The 27,037-nt window shown below is 33.5% G+C and overlaps 2 protein-coding genes across 2 annotated transcripts in view; both read right to left on the bottom strand.

Annotated features, from left to right (window-relative positions):
• Nucleotides 1-21,866, bottom strand: part of LOC149776470 (CCR4-NOT transcription complex subunit 1-like) — a 95,513-nt gene extending 73,647 nt beyond the window's left edge. Inside the window, exon 1 of the mRNA XM_089940907.1 lies at nucleotides 21,755-21,866. Within this exon, the coding sequence (XP_089797033.1) occupies nucleotides 21,755-21,844 (90 nt within the window). The 5' untranslated portion in view covers nucleotides 21,845-21,866. The remainder of the gene's footprint in view (nucleotides 1-21,754) is intronic.
• Nucleotides 1,518-20,168, bottom strand: LOC149776471 (CCR4-NOT transcription complex subunit 1-like). The gene is made up of 16 exons (XM_089942549.1): nucleotides 20,112-20,168; nucleotides 18,439-18,612; nucleotides 17,681-17,826; nucleotides 16,154-16,361; nucleotides 15,644-15,771; nucleotides 13,205-13,442; nucleotides 12,695-12,931; nucleotides 11,916-12,079; nucleotides 10,144-10,261; nucleotides 9,431-9,532; nucleotides 8,895-9,152; nucleotides 8,379-8,447; nucleotides 7,732-7,915; nucleotides 6,594-6,759; nucleotides 4,456-4,590; nucleotides 1,518-2,241 (listed from the first exon to the last, which is right to left on the bottom strand). Exons 1-16 carry the CDS (start codon nucleotides 20,166-20,168, stop codon nucleotides 1,518-1,520), a joined length of 3,108 nt encoding a protein of 1,035 aa, XP_089798675.1.
• Nucleotides 21,867-27,037: the final 5,171 nt, after the last annotated feature.

The following is a 27,037-nucleotide window of genomic DNA, read 5'->3' as shown; positions in this document are numbered from 1 at the left end:
TCATGGAAACACTGACGTCTGCAGGTAAAATATTTCTAATCAATAAAACATGTATACGCAGTGCAGCTGATATATAAAATCATATTTACACAAATCATAATGCAATGTTATCAAGTTATTCAATGGCTTTTGAGCACTTGCAGCTGTTGGTTATGGCCTTTTCTCTCAAGTTTAGAGCGAAGAAGAAAAACATAATAAACCACAATGAAAAATATTTTGATATCATAAATCTATAGTATATATAAACAATGCAGCAAACAACAGTTATATGTATGAGCCATAGTGTCAGCGTAATGAGAGATAATGTAGGCAGTGAGCAACACTTGCTAAAATGAAAACAATACCGATCAGGGTTTGACAAATTGCAAAATCATATAGTGTATTGGACCAACCATGACAACTAGTTGCCTAGCTCAAATTCAGTAGCATATTGAAAGCACTAAGAGACATGACCATTGCTTTCCCAAACAAAAATACCACAGACAAGACATAGGATTATGTCTCTGAACACACATTTTGTCAATATCTAAGATTTGTGCCCATTATTTTATTTCACAGATACTTAAACATGAAATTAAACTTGTTTCCATATGGCATTCTTTGTCTTAAGAAAATGTGAAACAACCTGATCTAGACTGATTTACTTACGGTGATTTATCCATGAAAACAAATTTTTCACACAAATGAAGATAGGACAAAACTGATCTGATATGGAACAACTTTGGAAAGATCCATTTGAATTTGTCACATGCCAAATCTTTCGAAGCCTTACATGCAACTCCTACATTGGCAAAATAATTTGGTTGTTACCAAAAAATGTTTTTGGTAAGTAATGTTATTCAGATGAATACAAAGAAAGGTTGGTAACAGTGTAAAGTTTACAAGAATAATCACTTTGATTTCTTGAGCCCTGTTAACAAAAACATATACTCTATATGTGTCAATGAATGCTAAGATTTCATGACTTTAATATATATATATATATATATCCTCTCACGATTGCATATGACCTGATACTTAATGAAATTAAATTATGAAGTATCCTGCAGGAAGATGGACAAAAAGTACAAATATTAGATTTAAATCTAGTTTTATCAGACAACACATCCTTAATGAATGGATATTTCATGAATATTATAAGAGCCAACCTAACAAGACATTTTCAAAGGTCGATATTAACTCAGATCTCCCTTCATGTTGCTGCAATCCTAAAATTTGAATGAAATGAAAAACATGTATGTGCTAAAAAGATCTAAAATAATTTTAGAAAGTACAGGATATCTATTCCTGAGAAAATATAGCTACATGTATGACTATTGAAATATCTTTCCATGTATTTTAGAATAAAATGGGTCTCCTCAGAAACACTTTGCGTTAAATCAATTATCATGACATATATGCCTAACAACAATATATCTGTTTACATTCATAAATTCAAGAAGTTTATTCAAGCCCATACAATTATTTCTTAGTACAATGTCATTACTGCTTTTCTTAAAACAATGTCACTAAAACAGCTATCTCTTCCTTTCTTGATGTTTCTCAGATGTCTCTGGTTCCTGTATGGTAGGATCTGATTTGGGCTTTATCTCAGCCATCTCTGAATCATGTGTGGTAGGATTAGATTTGGGCTTTATCTCAGTTGTCAATGGCTCATGTGTGGCAGGGTTAGATTTGGGCTTTATCTCAGTTGTCAATGGCTCATGTGTGGTAGGATTAGATTTGGGCTTTATCTCAGTCGTCAATGGCTCATGTGTGGCAGGGTTAGATTTGGGCTTTATCTCAGTCGTCAATGGCTCATATGTGGTAGGATTAGATTTGGGCTTTATCTCAGTCGTCAATGGCTCATGTGTGGCAGGGTTAGATTTGGGCTTTATCTCAGTCGTCAATGGCTCATATGTGGTAGGATTAGATTTGGGCTTTATCTCAGTCATCTCTGGATCATGTGCGGTAGGGTTAGATTTGGGCTTTATCTCAGTCATCTCTGGATCATGTGTGGTAGGATTAGATTTGGGCTTTATCTCAGTCATCTCTGGATCATGTGTGGTAGGATTAGATATGGGCTTTATCTCAGTCATCTCTGGATCATCTGTTGTAGGATCTGATTTGGGCTTTATCTCATTTGTCTCTGCTTCATGTGTGGTAGGATCTGATTTGGGCTTTATCTCATTTGTCTCTGGTTCATGTGTAGTAGGATTTGATATTGGCTCCTCATATAATTTGTCCACATGCATGTACAATCTGCAACAAAAGTAGAAACGTTAATTACATGCCATGCACTCAGTGTGTACCTATGACAAATGATGCAACTTTAAAGCCATATGTAAACCAACCTAAATGAAAAAATATGGGTTGCAATTTCCCACTGCATTAACTTCTGGAAGTGATAGGCTTACAGCATCTTTTTCTTAAAAAATTATTTTTAACAAGAATTTTGTGAAAATGATTGATCCTCTATTGGGCAAAATGAATCTTTCAGAATTTACAGTCAATTTGTTGTTTTTTAATGTGCTTTTAATTTTAACTACTGAAACCATGTAAGATGTTCTTTGAGAAACCTCAACATAGGAAGTTTGGTATCAAAACTACACAAAATACAGTACAAAAATCATTGTCATGGAATTTAATGGATAATAGTGTTGTTAACTTATTTAAGACACTACCTTCATTGTACGTTTGATCAAGTCCATAATTAATTTAAAAAAGCAGATGCCTTGCATCAATGAAGGTATTCTGAAGAAAATTAGTTCTAATAATTATATGTCATGCACACAAGCCACCACAAAGTCAAGAGCGATGACATGAAATCATAAGTGCTATCAACTTGTTTATCATTCACATTCATTTGTATTTGTACTGGTCATTATACTCACAACTTCAATGAATAAATCAAATGCAAGCAGTAAATTACAGCTTGACCCAAAGGTCTACTTTTCAAACATATTCAAAACAGTGGTCAAGTACACCCTCCCAACTTCATTCACTGGCTTTGGGAGTATACAATTTGTTTTTTAGATGCTATGCTGGTTGTAAGATTGGTGCCTTTTTCATTCAGAGCCAGCTACATACTGTCCTAATGTTAAGATTATTTAGTCAAAACCCTAAGACGAAAACCTCTGTTGTTCAGGAGAAACAACCAACAAAATAGATGTATGCCAAGGCAGTCATTTTGGTGGTTTGATTTGCATCATTGCAGTACAGGACAAACCAAATATTTCATGATAGTGATCATTTTGTGAGGATAGATTGGAACCACAAAACCCATGAGTACCACCATCCAATCAGAAAAAGTAGTCATATGTTTGGTTTAGTGTTTATTAGCACAGCAACAGATGATCAGGGTTGACCTGATGGTAGGATCTAAACCTACACCTTGTGGCTAATTCTGTCCTGCTATCAGATCGACACCATTTTTAAAAGCCTATAGTTATATGGCCATATAGTCCGGAAAAGAAGTGATTTGAAAAATGTCAAAATGGCCAATTTGGCAGTGAAAGTGTCTGAAGGGTGACAATTCAATATAAAAAATATTGTAACCTGGGGTGACTGTTTAATGTTTCATAACAAAACTACCTATGCTTTATCACCAGTAGAGAAAACAAATGTGCCAGCTAATGGACAGAAACTGGTCAATGTACCATAGAATAAACTGTTCTGATCTTTTTACCAATGCAGCTAAATATACCTATACATTTATTACAAGTATATAGACTTTTGTCAATATGTATCAAGAAATGAAATGCAAATAGCATCTTTCAAGGTAACAACTAATGAATATTTCCAAGGTAACAACTAATGAATATATCCAAGGTAACAACTAATGAATATATCCAAGGTAACAACTAATGAATATATCCAAGGCAGCAACTAATGAACATTTCAAAGTAGCAATTAAAGAACATTTCAAGGTAGCAAGTAATGAACATTTCAGGGTAGCACCTAATGAATATATCAAAGGTAGCAACTAATGGACATTTCAAGGTAGCAACTAATGAACATTTCGAGGTAGCAACTAATGAACATTTCAAAGTAGCAACTGATGACACTAGAAACATTCTGGGTACTGAAGTGCAAAAAGAAATTTTATCCAATCAGGACGTATAACTACTGTGTGACTGTAGCACAAAGATTACTTCATGGCCTACCATGTAACTGGAGTGTAAACAAAGATGTCTTCATGGCCTATCATGTAACTGGAGTGAAGATTACTTCATGGAGTATCAAATAATTGTAGTGCAAAGATTACTTTATGGCCTTCTGTCACAGACAAATATTACTTCGTGGTCTATTATGTAACCACATCATAGACAAAGATTACATCATGGCCTTTCTGTCAATTATTAGTCAATTGACAAACTCTAAAATACTGCATAAACCATTAGTGGAAAAATGTTAGCTTGGCATGATATAGCTCATTAACATCACACACATGTAACCTATATATTATGTACTCACATTTCTGTCTCTGAATTTAATTCGATATAGTCATGACTAAATAACTCGAAGGTAGGGTTCCTCATAAGCTCCAAGGTTGTGACAATCAGGCCCCATGGACAAGGACCTTTAACTGCCATCCTCTCCAGTACTACTCTGTAGGAAAGAATGGGGATGTTATTAACATCATGCAAAGACAGACAACCAGATTTGAATATGAATGCATGTAAACCACAATGTACTATTCATTTACAAACTTCATGTTATTCTGTCCAAAAACTAAAATACAGCCTCAGCTTATGTGATAGGTGCATTTTGACAAGTGGGAACATGATTTGAAATATCATTACTTGATGTTGGTTTCACTGCCTTTAATTTTCATTGAAAAATATGTAATTCAATTAACTTCAATACCATTCATTTTAGCCAGTTAATTGTTAGTTGTTGTTTTTAGACATAATCTAATTATTTTAATCGAAACAAATTAATGAAAACATGTTACTGTGAAATTAAATAAAAGTTCAAATCACTTAAGTCAGTGGATAATCTGTACTCTATCTACAAATTCTTGCTCCAAAGTTTCCAGCTGGTTTTTATATATACCTGGCACATTTAAATGTTATACAAAATAAATATAAGATATATAATATATAAACAAGACACCCAAGTGGGCATATCATTCACTTGGCCTAAATAACTTCACTATTTCAATATGCAGACTTAGTATAAAAATTAATACCATGCAAACTTCATTTTTATGACATCCTGATATAAATTCTGATAAATGTTGATGGCATAATATATTGATTCTTCTTCATTATCAAGGTCTCCATTAATATGTTCTGAAGCATACATTCAGTTTGACCAAAATCTTTGTACAAATATGGTTTCCAGAGAGTGGCTCATTAATATGGATAGATATTATTTATTATCAAACGCATCCAAGATGATACAGGCCAATGTCTAATTTAATCAAAATCAAAATCATTCGAAGATCTTGATGATATAAGCTTACATTTCAAATTTGATAAAAACTGGACAAGAAATATGGCTTCCAGAGGGATAAGAAGACTGGCCAATCAGACTGTGTGTGTGTGTGTGTGTGATTCGGATTTTTAATGTAGACTTAACACTTTTTCAGTCATATTGCTATGGTGTCTGCAATGTGGCAGTTTATTGTGATGTCTAGCACTGGGGCATTATGCCACAGACATGTAGCATGATGTTCCACCCAGTCACATTATCCTGACCCCAGGCAAACCAGTCCTAATGCTAACCTCTTAATGCTGAGCGCCAAGTGAGAAAGCTGTTATTACCATTTTTGTAGGTCTTTGGTATAAGTTGGCCAGGGATCGAACCCAAAGCCTCCCACATCTGAGGCAGATGCTCTAACCAATAGGCCACTTGAGCGGTCAAGCCAATTCTATGCAAGGTTTGCTCATTCTGATCTTGAAAATATAAACCCACACTGCAAGTTTGATCCAATCTGGATCAGATATTTTTTCTGGTGCAGTAAAAATCTCAGAAATCAGATGCAAGATTACCTTATTAGTATCATTACTGAACTTGCCTGATATCTTAACGAGACAAGCATATATTCCATATTGTATCAAAAAACAATCAGACATATGGCTTCAGTAATGAATACAAGACTACATGTACCTAACATGGGTGGATTTTGGTCATATGAATTCACTTGAGGTCTTTGATAAAATTTAGATTGGAAATATGGTGTTCAGAGTGGAAACAATGTTAACCAATCAGATCACCTCAATGATATGCATCGATCATGTTAATTATTGAAATTCTGAGTTATTTTGATGATATAAACCCATATTCCACATTTCATTTCAATTGGATAGATTCACACATTACATGTCAAGGCCATACCATGAGCTTCCTTGAGATTTTGGTCTGCCATAAATATTTCTCTAAAGAGGTGCATCTACAAATTTAATGCCATTATTTCAATACTTGGAACTTTGTATTTCAGTGATGAAAACTACAGGAAAGATTCAATGGTCAGAACCTATGCTTCATTAAAAAAACATGTTCTGCATCCTCAGTGAATGTATATAATGCACTTGTTTTACCTTCCATAATTCTAAATTATTTCATCATCTTTCTGACTTCTGATAATCAAGATTGCATTCGCATACAAGAAAAATGGCAGTAGTTGTTGGAGTACTTGCCTGGCAATTTCTTCATGGATTTCCTCTTTAATGGTGGCATTAAACAAGTGCTGCATCAGGCAGCTGAAGTAGTGTGTATGACTGTTAGGGTACGTCAGCTGGTTACATATGGCAGTAAGGAACAGATGAAGACCTGGGAAAAAAGTTCCAATTGTAAGTAATTTTTAATTCACAACTATAACTGAAAGCAATGAATGAAGAAAAAGTGACAAGAGAAAAACACAACATACATATGAATTTTTTCCCCCTAAATCAGGCTTATCATTAACAAATTTCAAATCTTTTGTCCAGGAATTTACTTTATACATGAAATCATCATCATCAGAAGATTCTTGAATCATATTGGTCTAACCTGGAACTGTTCTAAGTCATTGAATAGGAATGCAAATCTCTGAAACCAGGAAATTTGAATACTAACAGACATACGGCTATGAGAGATGATAAAGAATCAAGAGCCCCATGTGGGCCTGAGATTGCTGATCTCACTGACATCTATGGTTGGCCAAGAAGTCTTGGTCAGTAATATACTTTATGGTGCAAGTTCTTTCAAAGCCGTTACTATCAAAATATGAATGTGGAAGCAATATGAAATTGTTTATGGAAAGGAACCAATTGCTGGAATATGCATTGTGGTCTCAAATATAGCCGACTGTGGAAGCCAAAACATTTATTAGTTGAGCACAAATTACACCTGATAAAACTGTACCTTGGAACAAAATAAATTCTGAACAAGGGAGAGCTGTTTAGAAAGCAATGAGTCACAATAATATTGTAAGCAAATTTACTTCCTGGAATCTTGGATATGGATCAAGATTTTCTTATGAGTTAATGTTTGCAGGAAGAAAACAAAAAGAAGGCAATGTTATGTCACTTTTAAATATAAGCAAACAATACACCAACATCTAGGATTCTATACATAATGTAGTTTCATATTTTTTCTGTGACAAAGCTTTCAAAGAACACCATCAGTGAACAATAATAGATACAACTTTTGAAACTATGCTACACCTCTATCTAAATAGTAAATACCTATTTGTTACTATATGCCATAATTGGCATGAAATAAATGGCAATCACAGCAAGTAGTTAGCCAAGAATTACATACCTGTTGAATCCAATAAATGTACAAGATCATTAAAGAATTCTGTGTGGCTGGAGTCTGCGATGGTGCTCATGCTGGGAGTCAGACCTTTGCTGTTGATGCAATCGATGGCTTGAGTTCCCACATAAGGCACTAGTGCATTGATCAGTGGGACATTGTAGCTGAAAGGGCAGTATTGTACAATTGGCTGAAACAAAAAATAGCACTGTCAATGTTTTGGGATAGAAAACTACATTCTGCTATGCAAACTGCATGATTAATTTGTATTGCCTTCCTAAGGAAACTGTTATGCTGGAATACAAAACCAAAGGGAAAGTGTTGTGCTATACTATATCGTGGTGGACAAAGGGGAAGTTGTGCTAAACTATATTGTCATGGAATACAAAACCAAAGGGAAAGTGTTGTACTATACTATATTGTGGTGGTCATACAGATCCAAAGGGGTTCAATCATTTTCATAAACAAAGCACAAAAGAAATAATGACCTGCTTTTCTGTCCTATTTTGCTATAGAAACTAAATTTTTATTCCAGAATTCTGGAGTAAGAAAGGTAATAATGTACAATGGGTTTGTTTCTGTAAGGAACATGATAAAACACAAAACCATAACTTCACATTCGTAATAATGGAGTTAGTTATGTTAATGCTCACCTTAATATTCCTGATGAACTTAGAAAGGAAGGTAACTGGAGATCCTCTTCTCAGATACAAATCCAAATCCTGTGAACAAAAACAGCATGTATTTTTATTCAAGTCATTATGCCACTGATTTTCTTTTTCTTCCTATCAGTTTTGCAATAGTTATCAGAATTTCTGAGTGAATTAGATGTCTGCAGTAAGAAAACAATCATACAACTGTTATATCCAAAAGGACAATTTATAGTAAATGGAAACCAATAACAGTTAATGTCTGGGATCCTCAATATGTTATTAACCAAGTAAAACAGAAGATTCACAACTGCACACAATGTATTAAAACAATAAGTGATGAAAAATTGGTACATTCAACTTGTTTTTCAAGAAATATATACAATAGCTATCAATGAGAAAATCTTGACTCATCAGCTTTCACAAATGTATATGAGTACCATTTTGACTGTTACACAAATGATGAATTTATCAGGTATCTGCAAATCTGAGAGAAATGTGAATGAAGATATCTCTTACCTTCTTGAAAGGTGTTGTCTCGATCATGTTTACAAAGCTGGTGCTAATATGTGGAGGTTGTCTTATTTCTGGTAGCATGTCAACCTTCAGACCAGGTGTAAATGGATTTGGTTGTGGTATCTCACGTGGAATGGCAGACAAGATTGAGTTGAGCATCCTGGTACAGTATGGCGACATAGCATCACAGAATTCATAACGATACTCACACAGAAACTCTGGGAATTCACAAAGCAGGTTTTGTAACAATTTTAGTGTACTCTGTAAAAAGATGATATAGTTATACAGTTTATATGTAAGAACATGGTCTCTTGAGATCTTATTCAATAACTTTCTAAATGTTTGAAAATTATGAAGACAATCAATATGTCCATTGACTTTTTTTTATTACACTGCAGGATTAAACCTGAAGTAAATCTGGCAGCCAGTTAAAAATGCTCTGAGATCAAGCTTTGAACGCATCAAATAATATGATATATATAACAATTTTAATTTTTCTGAGAATGAAATGCGAGAGACACATATTTAGCAATGCTTACTTTGTGCAGCATAAGTATTGGACGTTCAAGACAGTCATTCTTGAGGAATGGAGACAGGTAATCAAAGAGATCAATTAATAACTGCGCATACATCCCCCAACTCTGAAAATATAAATCACATTAAAGGAAATCACTACATAATAATGAATCATGCTTTTCACAACACTTCTCAGATCTATAATAGCCAAAGAATATTGAAGTGAAAACATTTCACTGATAGCTGGGATACCATGTCATTTATATCTCTCTTAGTATTTCACCTTTAACAATCCATGCCAGATCATTCTCATGTGAGTTAACACAATAAATGTGACATACAATAACACAGCAAATGTGATGACCAAGATTAAATTGAATCCCCTACTCACCTTCTGACAAAATTACTGGTCTTTGTGATTTGCAAATTTTGTTGAGAACAGAAAACAATTTTCAAAAAGACCCAAAATAATTACCTTAGTCTTTGCATGTCTAATTTTTCAGTTGGCCAAGGTGTGAAGAAATGGATAGGTCGGTAGACATAATTCAACACCACATCCCTGATGATCTGATAGGAAAAGGTTGCAATAAAGACAATCTATTTCAGATTTATGGAGGTTGACTTGATCAACAACATTAGTAAGATTTTGAACATAGTCCCCCTTAAAATGATATGAATGGTCAAATACACTCTGAACAAACATTTTAGTGAAAATCTGGGTAAAATGGGGCCATACCTTTTGTTCTGGAGTGTCAACAAGCATTCTGCCCATGAAGACCCTGTGTGACATAATATCCAGCCAGGCAAGGGCAAATTCTGGTGCATTAGTAGGATTCAAAACATGTAACAAGTTGCTGAAAAGGAAAAGGATGAACAAATGTGAATGAAGATCTACAAATCTTACTCTCACTAGGGTGAAATTTCTAACAAATTAAATGAACACTTGAGAAAGCTCACCTCAATATCTTCTTAAACCACAATATCATCTTGCATACGAGTTCACCACAATATCTACTTGCATACTAGTTCACCACAATAGCATCTTGCATTGGAGTTCACCATAATATCTACTTGCATACGAGTTCACCACAATATCTACTTGCATACAAGTTCTCCATAATATCTACTTGCATACAAGTTCACCACAATATCTACTTGCATGAGTTCACCACAATATCTACTTGCATACAAGTTCACCACAATATCTACTTGCATACAAGTTCACCACAATATCTACTTGCATATGAGTTAACCACAATGTCATCTTGCATATACTCAAAGTGCTTCAATATTTACTGCCTCAACCATGATCTAAATGATCAGTAACAGTTATGGTCCAGTGAGAATAGATAATGTATCCATGCCAATTCTGGAACTATGAATTCCAGCAACATTTTGGCGACCCCCCCCCCCAACAACAAACATTTTTTTTGTGCAAATTTTGCTACCTTTTTTCAACTGTTTGCAGCCTAATCGCCTGCTTTCAGTTGTTTACACAGAGAAACCATATTTGTTTTTTGTTGTTGGTGCTGAGAAATTATTCTATCTGCTAGAATCATAATGGTGCTTGTACTTGTATCCACAGTAAATTCTCACAATAATTCAGAAAGTAAAATTTTAAAAATTGTAGTCCAGAATGGTTGGCCTCTCATACTAATAATAGCACAGATCCTGTTCAAATTTGTCGGATTTTTATCAAACATGCATATTTCCTAAGACTGAGACAAAATCTGATCATAAATATTGTCTCCTGAGTGGTAATAAGATCAGCTAAGCAGATGCAAGATGACCTCAGCAAAATGCATAGATCTCACTCATACCGAAATCTGTACAACATACCGATGATATAAAACTATTTTCCAATTTTGAGCAATACTGGATTAAATATGGACCTTGAGAGTGGTGACACATAATGGGTGATGGACACATGGCCATACCATATGCTAATGAGTTACACATTAATGTTTTCTCACAGCAGGAGAGAATAATTTCCTCTTAATACAACTCTGAATATTCTCCCTTAGTGTCCATTATGTAAATTTGGTTTTCCTGTAGATATTCACTTATTAGAAAAGGATTCTTCTGGCTTACAATCTGAAGATGGTCTTGAATATCAGGTGTTGGCAAATACCAATCTTTCAGAGATAGGAATCATTTATTGATGACAAAATATATAGGATATTATCAACATTACATTGATGTCAATCACATAAAAGACCCAATGAAATGGTGTTTGCATTGATGATAATCACTGTAAAAGGCTATCTGGAAGGATGGTGTTTGCACTGATATCAATCACTTCAAAAGGCCATCTGAAATTATGGTGTTTGCATTGATGGAAAAAATGGGTTGACAACTTATAATTAGAGAATTAAATAACCTTTCTGAACTCAAATGTACCAGTAAATACAATGTTGTGGGAGTAAAACAATGATAGCATCTATGCAGTTATATTTGATGAAGAATAAATTGACAATTTGCCAAGAATTAAAAAATGGAAAAACATACCAGAAGGCAGTATGCACCTGGAAGCTGATGTTTTCAAGGATAGGCTCTTCAGTGTTGAGTTTAATGAAAAGCCCAATGAATATTACGTAGTATGGCAGATCCTGGAATGATGTCTGCATGACCTGATGATCTTGCAGTAACTCTCCTGCCACAATACCTAGCACCTGGAAACAAAATTAAAAAACATAGTTTTTTGTGATGAAGCAGATAAATGTTCTGTACAAGTGATGTTGAGATAATAAAATTTGGGGTGAAGCAGATTCCCACTAAGCTGACATAAATTGGATATCAAAATCACGTAGAAAGTAATTTGACATGGAACCAACTCATCTAAAAGATAACAAATACTACTTTGATACTGGTTGGAAGATGGAGCTTCAAGTACTGTCCAAAACCCAACCCTTGAAAGTTTACCAATGAAAATGATGACCAAGTAAATATTAATACAGCAGCATCTTTCCAGTTATGCAAAATTATAACTTTCATAACTGTACAGAGGCCACTGTGATGCAGAAATAGTAAAATATTTACGGGAACATTTTATCAAGCTTGGAGAAATTGTACATCCTATCTGACTAAGACTATTTTCATCAGTTATAGCTCAAACCTTTAACTTTATCCTGAAAACTTTTTTAATTACAATGACCTATTGCATTTACCTTGCAAAGGCCATCTTTATTCTTACAAAAATATATGAAATATAGAACATTATATGGATGAGTAATGTGTCTTCCCTGGATAACATAAGTATGTTTAATAATAATCACCCAAAGATGTACCTTATTCAGCAGATTGATCTTGGTCTCAGTGTTTGTAACACCTCCCGAATGTTTGACCAGCAGAGCTAGCAGATGGGCATATGCATCCAATGCGAAATAACATTTGTCCCTCCTGAAACTGGGTCTCGGGAATTGTTCATTGATTGTCTTGATGCACATATTCACACACATTCTGGTACACACACGGAAAAAGTGGGTAATCAGGTCATCTGTCTGTAGCATTCCAAGCTGATGTGTCTGTAAATTGCACCAGTAAATAAAAAGTACTGTTAATAAGATTTGTTAGAGAACTAAAATGAATTTGAATATAAAGTGAAAGTGAAAATTCCACAAGCAGAAAAAAATATGAGATGAGATTCAATTCACATTTTTCTATTTCTTCTCCTGAATGCAAGACTGGTACTTTTTCATGTGAATAATAACTAAATTCATTGTTCACAAAACATATAGTTTCCATTATAATAATGAATTGCTAATGTCCAAAATATGTACAGACTTAAAATACTGTACCTGTCGCATGAACACTGATAAAGCCAGTCTGCTATTTGTGTTTATAGCTAGGAAGTTTTGCATGTTGACCCATTCTGTTAGAATGAATTGTATCCTTAAATGAAGCCCTGGGGGGTCATTTATCCTGAGAGCCTGGGAAATACTGGATTGCATCATGGCAAAGGGGTCTCCATTCAGCTGGTCCAGCATGCCAAAACTCCCATCAGTTTGGTGCAGGTTTTCTATAAGTTTCGTAAGGCTGCAAGGAGAGTAAAGATTTTTTTTTTTATTAGTTACTAATGGGAATGTTTCCTGTTCAGAAATTGTGAAAAGACTGATTGAACGATTCTTCAAAAATCAAATTAGTCAAAAATTTACAAACACTGCAGCAATATTACCCATTTTAAAAAAGGATCTTGTAATTGTTGCCATAGCGAAGAATTTTGTTCATCAGAAGTCATAAATGAAGCAAAATATATATACACAAAATATGTGGTGCTATCAATTTACTTTATTCAAATTGATTTCACCAAATGAACTATTTGTGCTTAAAGAAAAAATGCCATTCTAAAAATGACACCTGTAGCTTAGACTGCATGTATGTACATTATTTGAAAGTTCAAAAAATATTGGATCTGAAATACTTGGCAAAGTTATTCCCTCACCAACTGATAAGATCCTCAAATAAGAGTGCCACAAACGTACACTACTAGTGATGCTTGATGTCAACGATGCACTCATGAGTTTATTTTGTAAACGAAAAGTTATTTAAGGGAGTTCTTGAGCAAATTTAGCTCAAAGTTTTCATGTAAAAATTATTTATGTATAATTTTGAAACAAATACATTCATATAATACATACGTGTCAAACATGGTGCCAGCAATGGTGCAAAATGAATATTTTTTCTTGATTATAAATGGCTTTTAGATGCAATTGCATAAGTTGACGTAATGGGTGTCACATGTACATGCATGTCTTGTAGCCTTGAGCTTTGAGCTGGGGATTTGACTACACTATGATGCAGTGTAGACTGGGTAAAGTTTGATAAAAATAACTAGCAGTATAAAAAGTGACAGCCATGAATAGGAAACAGGCAAGTGATTTCCATTATTTCTTGCTATTAATTTGACCTAAGGACAGAGGAAATGACTGAACACATTAGTCAATGTGTATAAAAGATTCATTCAAATATCTTTATTGGTTCAAGGTTATATCTGTGCATGGATAGAGGGATCAACTAAAACAAACTGGCTGGAAACTTGGCAAATTTGCTTTCTGTCAATGTGATTCCACATGGAGGAAATGTGGGGTCAGAGGAAAATTACAATCCAATTAGTTTAGGAGAACACAGAACAAATAATTTTAAAATATATATTTTAACTTTAATTTAGATGAATGGACTATGTACAGTCTAAAATAAAGAGTTCTTATTTTATCTGGACAAAGCAGATGAATCAACAAAAGCTGCTAAATTCATTATCAACTTTTTAATCCTAGTAAGGAACCAATTGCTATAGGTAGCCAGGTACCTATCATAATTTTGGAACACATGAACAAGAGATCAAAGTGGACCTGATAAGGCTCAGGTGTAGCAAGTGCATTATGCTGAATGGCATCCATATCAAGCTATTTGGCAGTTATTGGCTGATTGTATTTCCCCCCATTAGTAAGCCAACAAAAAACATACCTTTTAATAATCTCAGCTTGACTAGATGCCATGCCATCATCTTTGAATGAATATGAAAGGTGTTCGTGCTACAGTCTGATATGATTGACAGTTCTCAAGAAAACTTTTTTTCTATGAAAGCTTTGTTTAAATTTATTATTATCAATATCTCTACCTGATATCATCTGTAAGCTAACTACCCAATGGTATGGAGACCACACCATTGCTTGCAGTGTCAGCCTGGGAAATTAATATTCCTACCAAGTATAATCAAAAATTGGCAAGGTTGATCAGAAAAGTTGAAAACTGATTTCTTGCCTGGTTGCTTATCAGAAATCTACATCATTATTAAATGAGACACAAAGCATGTTCCAACATTCTAGCCAAGGTGGTTCCGCTGTTTTGAGTGAAAATAGGTTTCCCACATGGGTATGAAAACCGCCACAGACTAAAAAAAATTGATACCTCATGTCATATTAAATATTCCTACCAATTCTGCTTGGCTCAGCAATTTTAAGAACATTGGTATAGCTTTTCTACATGGTTGCCAAGGTCACTACATTGTTAGTATGGAAGTTGTTCAGAAAATAATTGTTAAAGAGTATGGGGTAAGAGGCAAGCCAACCAAGTTTTATCAAAATCAGCACAGTTGTTATGAAATCTAAAAATAGGTGTTCCATGTGGTTATTTTGTATGCCATGCCATTGTTAGAAGTCAATGATGACACAGAACAAAACCATAAGCTCACTGAATCTTTTAACATGGTGAGCAAATATTAATATGAAAGCACAAACCTCTGAAGGTATCCCAACTGTTTTCTAAACACAAAGGATTCTTTAGTAAAAAAATTAGAAGGCTCTGGTGCTCGCATTGGGTTTGCTGCGATCTGTGTCAGGGCTTCAATAGTGCAAATAATATCGATCTGAAATGAAGACAAGCAGACATCTGAGCAGGTTTTTTTAATTTAAAACCTTAGTTGCTGGAAGTAAAATCAATTCAGTACATGTATAAGGCACTTACATGATTTACTGTTTTGTATTTAAAGGGTATTCTGATTAAGACTTGCTTTTTCAATTAGAAAGAAAATATTATACCTCTAGATAAACCTACTAACAGGAAGTTAATTTAAGCAAAAAAATTTCCCATTTTATTTCATGTATTTCTGATCTATTAAGAAGCTTATTCACAATTTTTGACACCAGTTAGGAAAAACAAAATTGGAATACATCTGAAGACTCAATGACTTAAGAACTATGGTATATTTCCAATGTATAGTAACTGTTCTTTCTACACTACTAGCTTACCACAGAGACAGAACTTTCTATCCCCCTGTCGATGCAGTAGCACTGTACCAGCTTCATGGCAAACATGACTGCCTTGGAATTCTTGCCACTGTCCATCAGCTGCACAAGGCCCATGTCATACTGTTTGAGGTTAATCAGCCGATAGCTGACCAGCAGTTCTACCAGTTCAAAGTTGTATTTCCAATTTTCATGATGCTGCAGCATGTATCTGTATATAGAAAATAGAAATTAGTAGTCACCTCATCCCCTTGTAGTGTACGCCCCTCTTCCAATTTGTAAAATAAATGGCATCCAGGAGATTTCAAAATGCACTAATTGACCTGTCATTGATTAGTTTCTAATTTGTATGCTGGCTGTCAATAGGGGGTACAATTCTTCAAATGAATTTGTGTGTATGCATGCTATCAAACTGAAAATTATTCCCCTTTCTATATTTGGCAAAATATTAGAACTAGAAATCACAAATACTTGTTTTTAATCTTCCCAATGCTTCACTAAGCTTTTCTAAAGAACTGGAAAATGTGCTGGCTTGTTTTTATTCAAAACTGCTGTTCAGTTTAAAATAATCACAATGTTAGGTACCCCCAAGTGACAACTGGTTTACAGATTACATGAGAAGTTGTATATTGTATAATATTCTTCAGGGTATTTATTTGTCTTTGAAATAATGCAGGAATAGGGCAAACTGCTAAGGGGGCATTTGGCAAAAGTACAGTAGAATATAATTCCTGTGATATCATTTGTATGGGTAAGTAGCCATCTTAGCAAGGCTGTCATTTCCTGGGATTTGTTTTTAACCTCAATTACTCACTACATAAGGCCGACATTTTAACCTCAATTAACCTTTGACCTTAATGCTAACATCAGAACCATTAAAAGTATTGTTACAATTCACAAAACTTGCTGTAGAGTTGATGTTGTTGCTACAGGGTTTAACACCGTTTTTCAGCACAAGATAGGCTATACATAACAGCCAGTATAAATGGTGGAGTCAGAACACAGGAAAACCCACAAAAAAGCTACTGGCAAGATTTCTCACATGCCCACATTGGTCAAGCCAGAGACTCAAACCCATGCAGATGACAGTGATCCGTAATGGTATACGCTTTAGACCACTCGGCCACTTGCTCCACTGTAGAGTAGATATGGAATAAAATGCTGAACATACTTTTATGATGTAACCTAAGTCTACCATTTTATTAAAACACTTACTATACAGTCCAGTAATATTAACTTAAACCATATTAGTAATTAGAAAGTTTTCAGCAATATATTATTATATGGACTTTTTAAAATTCATGTATATTTTTTCAAATTAGGGTTTCTCCAGAAATCAATGTATGGTAGATTGGAAGGCACACAAACCATACTGTGTGTGTTCTTGACAGTGTAGTAATTTCTCCTAAAAGTATTGGATCTTTTAATTTTTAAATTGATACATGGTACATGTATGCATTCTAACACATTCTTCACAATTTCTGGACAGTGCCTACAGTGTGTAATGCAGGTGTAACTATAACAACTAACCCTGTGACCTTTGTACTGGTCCAAACAGGTCCATACAAATGCAAGTCTTGCAGCCCCTTTGGTACCTTCAAGCAACAACCTCTGTAGATCATCAACAAATCATGGTCTTCCGTTACTGTGTTGCTGTTCAGAAACCCTTCCATTGCCTGGAAAAAAAAAAAAAAATACATCATCCTTCATCCTTGAAAAATACACATTTCATCCAAAAATTCAAACGATTTCGAGCACTAATTAGGTGGGATTAATGTTCAATTAGGTGGGAATTAATGGTCAATTTGGTCAAGTTTAAAATACCTAAAAACAGACCAATGTGACCTTTGTTGTGCTTCTTTTACATCCATAGCATATGTATGCCTGATGACAAGCTTGTCAGCAGTAAACAGTTCTGTAAAATCCAAAAGATTTTGTTGCAGACAGGATAAAAGCTAGAAAAAAAAAGTAAAGGCAATAGCCCATTCAATTTACTTCTTACTAAGGCACCCAGAAAATCTGTCCAAGGATTTTATATTTTTGATAGTAACAGCAAATGAGGCACCACTAGTATTTTAAATTGTATGCACTAAAGAATTGTAATACAATGTTTTTCTTGTTTTTAAAACTACTAATATTGATTTTAGAAAATCTCACTGACCAATACATCCTCCCAGATATTTTAACCAACTAGTAGTCATTATCTAAATTACAAAATCAAGCAATGGGTCAGAAGGTCACTACATATTATGAACACACAAACAATATTTCCCCTCAGTTCTACATACCATTTGCAGAAGTAAAACGATATCATCATACTTTTGAGTGAACCTGGCAAGCATGACAGCCTCAAGAAGGGATTGAAGCTGGCTCTGCATTTGGCACATTCCAAACATGGTCCTCCTCTCAACCATGGTCTGCTTGATCTCAGATGCAATCTGGTGTAAAATTAGCTGCATTGGCTGAAAGAAAATAGGCTCCTTTAGTATAAAAAAAAGAAAACTGTACTACAAGCTATATACTCTCCATGTCATCGTTGAAGCGTGCTGCCCATGGTGGCAAGATATGGTCATGGAGTGGATGATACAAAAATAGAGACGTCTCACCAACTAGGTCAGATTATAATTACAAGTGCTTAAAAATCTAACAACATGATGTCCCAGGTCTCTAACTTGAGATCGGACCCATCCTTTATTTTAAGTGAGGAACTCATTGTTTGTTTTTTTTAATGGCGCTCATGAAATGCAAAATTTATTTTGAGATGCTGACCTGCCATAACATAGCTTGTGATGCTAAAAACATATTTTTTGATCCCCAAGCTACTGATTCAGTCGTGTTTTGAAAAACACAATATTAATTATTTGTATAAATTAGAACAAAAATGTAAGCACATAAATATATGCCCAGTACATGTAGCATTGTTTTGAAGGTAAGCAGTCATGATTGGATCTGATGTAAAACTATCTTTCTGGCATTGAAAATAAAGGCAATTAAAAGTCATAGAGGTCACATATAATCCATAATTCCATAGTTTACTTAAATGAGTCACAATCACTAGTGTTTTTGAAGACTGCAGTATGTGTGTGTGTGTGATTTGGACTTTTAACGTAGCTTAAACAAATTTTCAGTCTATTCGCTATGATGTCTGCAGTGTGGCAGTTTATAGTGATGTCTAGCACTGGGGCATCATGCCGCAGACATGTAGCATGATGTCCCACCCAGTCACATTATCCTGACACCAGACCGACCAGTCCTGACACTAACCTGCTGCAGTAGGTGTGTAATCTGCATGGGTAATAAAGGGTTAAGTGCTGTTGCAGGGTTGAACACCACATTTTTCAGCACAAGCTAGGCTATACATGATGGCCAGTTTAACTGATGGAGTTAGAATCTTGGAAAACCCCGGGAAGAACCACCAATCCACGAGAAGCTACTGGCAAGCTTTTGCATGTACCCACATTAGCAATGACTGACACTCGAACCCACGCAGATAGAGCTGAGATGGTAGTGATCTGGAATGGTAAGCGCTTTATGGTCTAAAGCGCTTACCATTCCAGATCACTACCATCTCAGCTCTGTCTGCGTGGGTTTGAATCTCAGTCATTGCTAACGTGGGCCCCAAAGAATTGAAACAAACCAATATAGACAATCAAACAGATGCAGGATGCATGTAGGCAAACAGTTTGTATGTATTGCATTGAATGAATGCTTAAGCTAATCTCAATTCATGATTATTGACAAGTTTGTGAACAGTGGCAATGTTTCTTTAAAGTTGGATTTTTCCCCCACATATATGAAAAGGATCACATGTTTATTTCAGCCTGTACACAAATTTAAGGAATATTCATCCTGGATTTTAAGTGAATTCAGTCTAAAAAAAAACTAAATTTCAGTTGGATTTTAGGTGGACTGGGAATACGGTTAAGGTGAATGACTGAATCTGTCTAATAGTTAAGCTTACTGTTTCCCTGATGATATTCCTCCTGTTAGATGGAAAAGTTCTGACTGGACGGTTCATTTTCCTACTGTAAGACAGATTTTGGACTGATTTCAGCAGAAATGTAAGGCGTAATTTTGAACTTTATCAAAGGAACTACAAGTATAGATGAATCTGTGGTAAATGTTGGTGCAAGGCCTACTTTGGACTTGATCTGATGTTTACTCTGAGAAATATGTTTCTTTGCTTCCTATAAAAATATGCTCTATAAAAATCATACCCTAGTGAAAATGTGACTGAAATTTCAGTGATATTCACTCAAATGTCTTTTTTTCACCAAAAGTATGGTGTTTTGCTAAATTTCAGTGAGTTTTCACTGAGATTTTGCTGAAATTTCTGAAGATAGTGAAAAAAATAAAAATCATCAATAAATATTAATTTATTGATATAAAAAAAGATACCTTATTCTATTTTAAAGAATAATTTATTTTTTGCTCTTGCACAATTTGAATGATTTTCAGCAACTTCCTGTTTTGGATAGCTGTAATCTGATTGTTCATTTTAGGCGAAATAACTTCTTTCCACAACTTTCCTTGATATTTTATTGTTCTAATTTTTTGTTTTTGTTATTGTAGTTTTCAACTTGAATTGGATTTAACTGCCCTCAAACAAGATTGATCTATTGTTTTCCATTTTAAAGTGGAATTTTGCTTTTGTGCCAACCTGAATCTAATTTTCTTCAATATGGACCCTTTTGTAATATCATCTCCGAAACTGTTATTTCTTTTTTAAATTCCCTATCCAGTCCAATTCGACAATGTTCCTTCTAATAGGTATTGTTCCATATCTTAGTTATCAGATGACTGCTGTATAGAGCTTTCTGATTGGTCAAAAGTTGGGACTTGCCTGATGAATGGAAACTGATGGGAATGAGCATGCTTGCCAAACACAGCAACAGGATGAGTTTGAATGACCATTTAAAAAATGTGCAGCAATTAGAATAGCTTGAATGCAAACTTGATGGGAATCTAATTGGTCAATCTGTATGAAAACTGAACGCCATGACTATCAGTTTGCTTTTTGTGCCATAAAGACTGAACAGCTTTACAGTAGCAGCTAACATGCTAAATATGACAAGGAACTGAACCAGGATAATTTTGAAGTTACATAACTCCAAACTTTTAATCCATTGCAATAAATCCTTCTGCAGTGTATTTAACATTTCAATTTCAACTGTATCATGTGTTAAGAAATATGCTGTCAGAATACAAACTTAATGTTACTAATTATAAATTCCCATATAATAAGCTTCATTATTGTGTATTTGAAACAATATGAAACTTAATGATCTTGATTTTGTACTCCAGCATTAAAGAACTTTAAATATAAGATATAATTTTACTGTATAAACATGACATTTCATAATTAAATTAAATATCTGCTTTGTTTTTTCCCTATATCTTGTTTCAAACAGGCCAGTATATTTGTGATGCTTTAATAAGTTTAAAAAGATTTATTGGGGGTGGGGGCCATAGCTCAACCATCCATCCAGGACTAAGAAGCTTCTTAGAAGGTATGGAGAGTATCAAAATCATGATGGTCTACTGCAAGTGAATAAGGACCTGGATTAATTCATGTGCTTGTAGAGAGGAAACTGGGTCACTTACCGACTCATGGTTCTCATTCCAGATGCTAGGACAATATCTGTTACTGAAAAAACACTGGGATGCTGCAAATGAATTCTCTATATGATGCATTCTGCTGACAGGTCACACCACCAATCCTTAATAAACAAGAAACCATGATCAGTTCAGTTCCAAGAGGGTTAGCATGCTAAATGTTTCCATGAGTGATGTTCTAAAAATAGCTATTTCTTAGTGATATTCATATTGCATAAATAAGAAGAAAATTATTACATTATACCTATTGCAAGAAATGTGTTATAACCTCAACAGTAGCTGTCAAAAGAATTGCCTGTACAGGTAACATTGGATCAAGACCAGTTTGTACCAATTTCTATGGAAATTCTTGTTTGCTTGGGAATGATTTTGAAATATTTTAATTAATTGACATTGCATAATAGTTTGCTGACAACATTGCTAGCTATATGGGAAACAGTTACCTAGTTATTTCATACTGAAATGTTTGCAAATATTAGAAGCAGGTGAATGGGATATTACTAACAAAAATACCATTTCAGTGATTGAGTATTACATCAAGACTACCCAACATGATTAATAGATGTGCATAAAAGTCAATAGTACACAAGACCCTAATTATAAAAAAAATTATAAACAAGATAATGATGCATGAAACATAGGTCACAGTAACATGATTTTAGAATGATGGTGTTATATATGCCACCTAATATTCACAAGAATGTTTGAGAAACTGACCAGGCATGGCCTACTTTAGAAATGTGATCAATAATACAGTGTAGGCAAACCAATAATATAAAGTGGAGGCCTAAAGTGTTTACATTTGTCAGTTAATTATTAAAATCTAGCCTACATGTATCAATATACTTCCAAAGATATATTTAATGTGTGTGTACATCTGAGTGTATCTTATTAAAAAGACATGCAGAGCAATGATAATGAAGCATGAAATGCCATTGATATATATGCTGACCTTATTGATTTTAAAAAGAGGCTTATAACACAATTCTGTGACCATAAAAAATGGCATGCAATAATCAAATGATATAAACAATTTCCTGAATGAATTGATGTCATAGCTGAGATATAGATTGTGTATATCTTATCAATTTAGTAATGCCAAATGTTTTACTGACACTAAAGAAAATTTAGTTAGGCTAAAAAATATAATTTCAGTAAAGGTGTACAACAAGGGGACATTATAGGTCCCCACTTATTAACATCATATACTTAAACCATTTCACAAAGCTCATCTGGTCATTTAATGTTTTATTTTGAAACTTTAATTTTTATATCAAGGTACAAGTTTGTACTCAAGAAAGACATGGTATTATATGGATCATGAAACAAATGTGACAGATTTGGGTTCAGTTTATAATCCTAATCAGCTAATAACTAGTATATTATATATATACATATCACATCTCACCATTAACATTTTATACTGACAGCCAAAAAAGAATTCTAATAAAGAGAAATTAAACAAAATACAGACTATGTTGTCAGAGCTTTGTATAATCAACACTCACTTCTAAAGTATTTATATTTAAACCAATTTAATTCATTATTAAAAGAACCATCACTAATAATAATAAGAATGTTTAAAGCAATTTAACTCATTGTTAAAAAAACCACCACTAATAATAATAATAAGAATGTTTAAGCCAATTTAACTCATTATTAAAAGAAACACCACTAATAATAATAAGAAAAATTCCAAGTACAAATTTCTAATCTCCATTTGTTTATAATGCAGAACACCAAAAGTGTGTAAATATTATCTGTTAAATGGTGCTACACACAACAACTTGTGCAAATGTCAAGTAATTCCCAAAAATTAATATTCACATCAAATCAAGGGAAATATTGTGACTGATTGGATGTTTTTAACTCAGCTTTTATTAACAAAAAAAAAGGAAAGGTCATGAACTTTGTTACCAGCATCATATTAGCCTTGTTTCGAATGTTTCACAAGTGAGAATTTTGGAAAGATGGTTTCAAACATAACACAGAGTATCCACATAAATATATAACCATATAAATAGACAAGAAACCAAAGTCAGTTACATATTAAATGTAGGTCACAGTGACATACATAATGGATCAATAAAATCACAATTGTCTGTACACTCGTATTTGTATGATGCACCGGCCAAATATTTTCATCTATACAAAACAAGTACATCCTAATTTTAGCAGATTACTCAATTCTTTCCAAGCTGGATCATTATCTCACCTTTTTGTCTTATTTTACGAAATTTTTTGATATTCCCCCCCCCATCCCAGCAACAAAAAATTCAATCAAAACACCTACCTATAGTTTTCTTTGTATTCAGCTGTTTACTTCATCAGTAATAATCCAACTGTTTGATACAGAAAAGATGCAAACTCTTTTTTATATCCCTGGTCTAATTATTAAACAAAACATAAATATGCCAAGTTTGGCATTGAGTATTAGGGGTGCCATATGGAATTAATTACATCTGTTTTGAGAGCTTCTCTAAACACCTGGGGGCAAATATACAGGGTGTCATTGAGACCCTCTTCCTGAGTACCCCAGGCTAAGAATTTGTCAGTTATTGTGTCTTTTAATTGCATCAAGGTCATTTGCTAAACAGGCAGGAGATCAAACAGTCTGACACAAGAGGTATTGTTTTTAATTAGGTGATTTGAATCAAAATATTTGTGCAAGGTGTTGGTTAAATATAATGGACATAAAAGATTTCAATTTTTTTATACATAATTAGGAAGTCTAAATTGTTTTTCCCTAAGGTGTAAAAATATCATTCCTTTAAAGAGCATGCAGATTTAGTTCTTTGAGTGAGTAAACCCTAATATATATATTTACTTATACTTGCAATGCTCTTAATAAGAATTGGAACTGTTTTTTCTTTGTGTAAATAGATTGGATATTTTTTGAAAACACAAACTTATCACTGCAGATTTAAGTCTTAATACCTTTCTGAATAAAATCAAATAGCTTAATGATCAAGACATTTTGTAAGGTGTATTCCATCACACGCTAATAGAGTAATATTTTGAACATGCAAATACATCAGGAACATCTACTTGTAGCATAGTTTATATTAATTAAATATTACCTGAAAACAAATGATGTGCTTATCACAGGAGCAACAGATAATTACAATTTTGGGCTAAATGCTTAAAATTGAACTGTTTTACATAAATTAAATGTCCACAAATTGCTTTTTGGTTTAAAGAAATTATTTATAAATATGCAAATACACTGGTGGTTGCCCTTGTAGAAGTACATACATGTTATTATCAGAATATGCGAAACATATACATGTTACTGTCATGAAATTTAGTATTGGATCAAGACAAAATGATTTATTGGACAAAATAACTACTTTCAATGGATATGACTAATTTTAATGCACATGAATAATTTAAATGGATATGACTACTTTTAATGCACAGGAATAATTTAAATGGATATGACTAATTTTAATGCACATGAATGCTTTAAATGGATATATCTACTTTTAATGCACATAAATACTTTAAATGGATGTCTACTTTTAATGCATATGAATACTTTAAATGGATATGACTACTTTTATTGCACATGAATACTTTAAATGGATATGACTACTTTTAATGCACATGAATACTTTAAATGGATGTCTACTTTCAATGCACATGAATACTTTAAATGGATACAACTACTTTTAATGCACATGAATACTTTAAATGGATGTCTACTTTTAATGCACATGAATACTTTAAATGGATATGTCTACTTTTAATGCACATGAATACTTTAACTGGATGTCTACTTTTAATGCACATGAATACTTTAAATGGATATGACTACTTTTAATGCACATGAATGCTTTAAATGGATATGACTACTTTTAATGCACATGAATGCTTTAAATGGATATGACTACTTTTAATGCACATGAATGCTTTATGTGGATGTCTACTTTCATGCACATGAATGCTTTAAATTGATATGTCTACTTTTAATGCACATGAATACTTTAAATGGATATGATTACTTTTAATGCACATGAATGATTTATATGGATGTCTACTTTCATGCACATGAATACTTTAAATGGATATGTCTACTTTTAATGCACATGAATGCTTTAAATGGATATGTCTACTTTTAATGCACATGAATGCTTTAAATGGATATGTCTACTTTTAATGCACATGAATACTTTAAATGGATATGTCTACTTTTAATGTATATGACTACTTTAAATGGATATGTCTACTTTTAATACACATGATTGCTTTAAATGGATATGACTACTTTTAATGCACATGAATGCTTTAAATGGATATGTCTACTTTTAATGCATATGAATACTTTAAATGGATATGACTACTTTTAATGCATATGACTACTTTAAAGGGATCTGTCTACTTTTAATGCACATGAATGCTTTAAATGGATATGACTACTTTTAATGCACACAAATACTTTAAATGGCTATGACTACTTTTAATGTACATGAATGCTTAAAATGGATATGTCAACTTTTAATGCACATGAATGCTTTAAATGGATATGACTACTTTAAATGCATAGGAATACTTTAAATGGATATGACTGCTTTTTATGCACATGAATGCTTTAAATTGATATGTCTACTTTTAATGCACATGAATACTTTAAATGGATATGTCTAATTTTAATGCACATGAATGCTTTAAATGGATATGACTACTTTCAATCACATGAATGCTTTAAATGGATATGACTACTTTTAATGCACATGAATGCTTTAAATGGATATGACTACTTTTAATGCACATGAATACTTTAAAGGGATATGTCTACTTTTAATGCACATGACTACTTTAAATGGATATGACTATTTTTAATGCACATGAATCCTTTAAATGGATATGTCAACTTTTAATGCACATGAATGCTTTAAATGGATATGACTACTTTTAATGCACATGAATGCTTTAAATTGATATGTCTACTTTTAATGCACATGAATACTTTAAATGGATATGTCTAATTTTAATGCACATGAATGCTTTAAATGGATATGACTACTTTTAATGCACATGAATGCTTTAAATGGATATGACTACTTTTAATGCACATGAATACTTTAAATGGATATGACTACTTTTTATGCACATGAATGCTTTAAATTGATATGTCTACTTTTAATGCATATGAATACTTTAAATGGATATGTCTAATTTTAATGCACATGAATGCTTTAAATGGATATGAGTACTTTTAATGCACATGAATGCTTTAAATGGATTTGTCTACTTTTAATGCACATGAAT

Source organism: Sinohyriopsis cumingii, chromosome 18, assembly GCF_028554795.1.
Source record: "Sinohyriopsis cumingii isolate HCF-2022 chromosome 18, ASM2855479v2, whole genome shotgun sequence".
NCBI classification, from domain to species: domain Eukaryota; kingdom Metazoa; phylum Mollusca; class Bivalvia; order Unionida; family Unionidae; genus Sinohyriopsis; species Sinohyriopsis cumingii.
This window is presented reverse-complemented; position numbering and strand designations above follow the sequence as displayed.

Excerpts from the sequence above, each read along its gene's own strand:
- LOC149776471 (XM_089942549.1), bottom strand. The coding sequence starts at position 20,168 with ATGAACCGTCCAGTCAGAACTTTTCCATCTAACAGGAGGAATATCATC. Across the intron at positions 9,153-9,430 it reads CAATACTTATGCTGCACAAA|AGTACACTAAAATTGTTACA; the intron begins GTAAGCATTGCT and ends ATCTTTTTACAG. Across the intron at positions 6,760-7,731 it reads ACATTTATTGGATTCAACAG|GTCTTCATCTGTTCCTTACT; the intron begins GTATGTAATTCT and ends CTTTTTTCCCAG.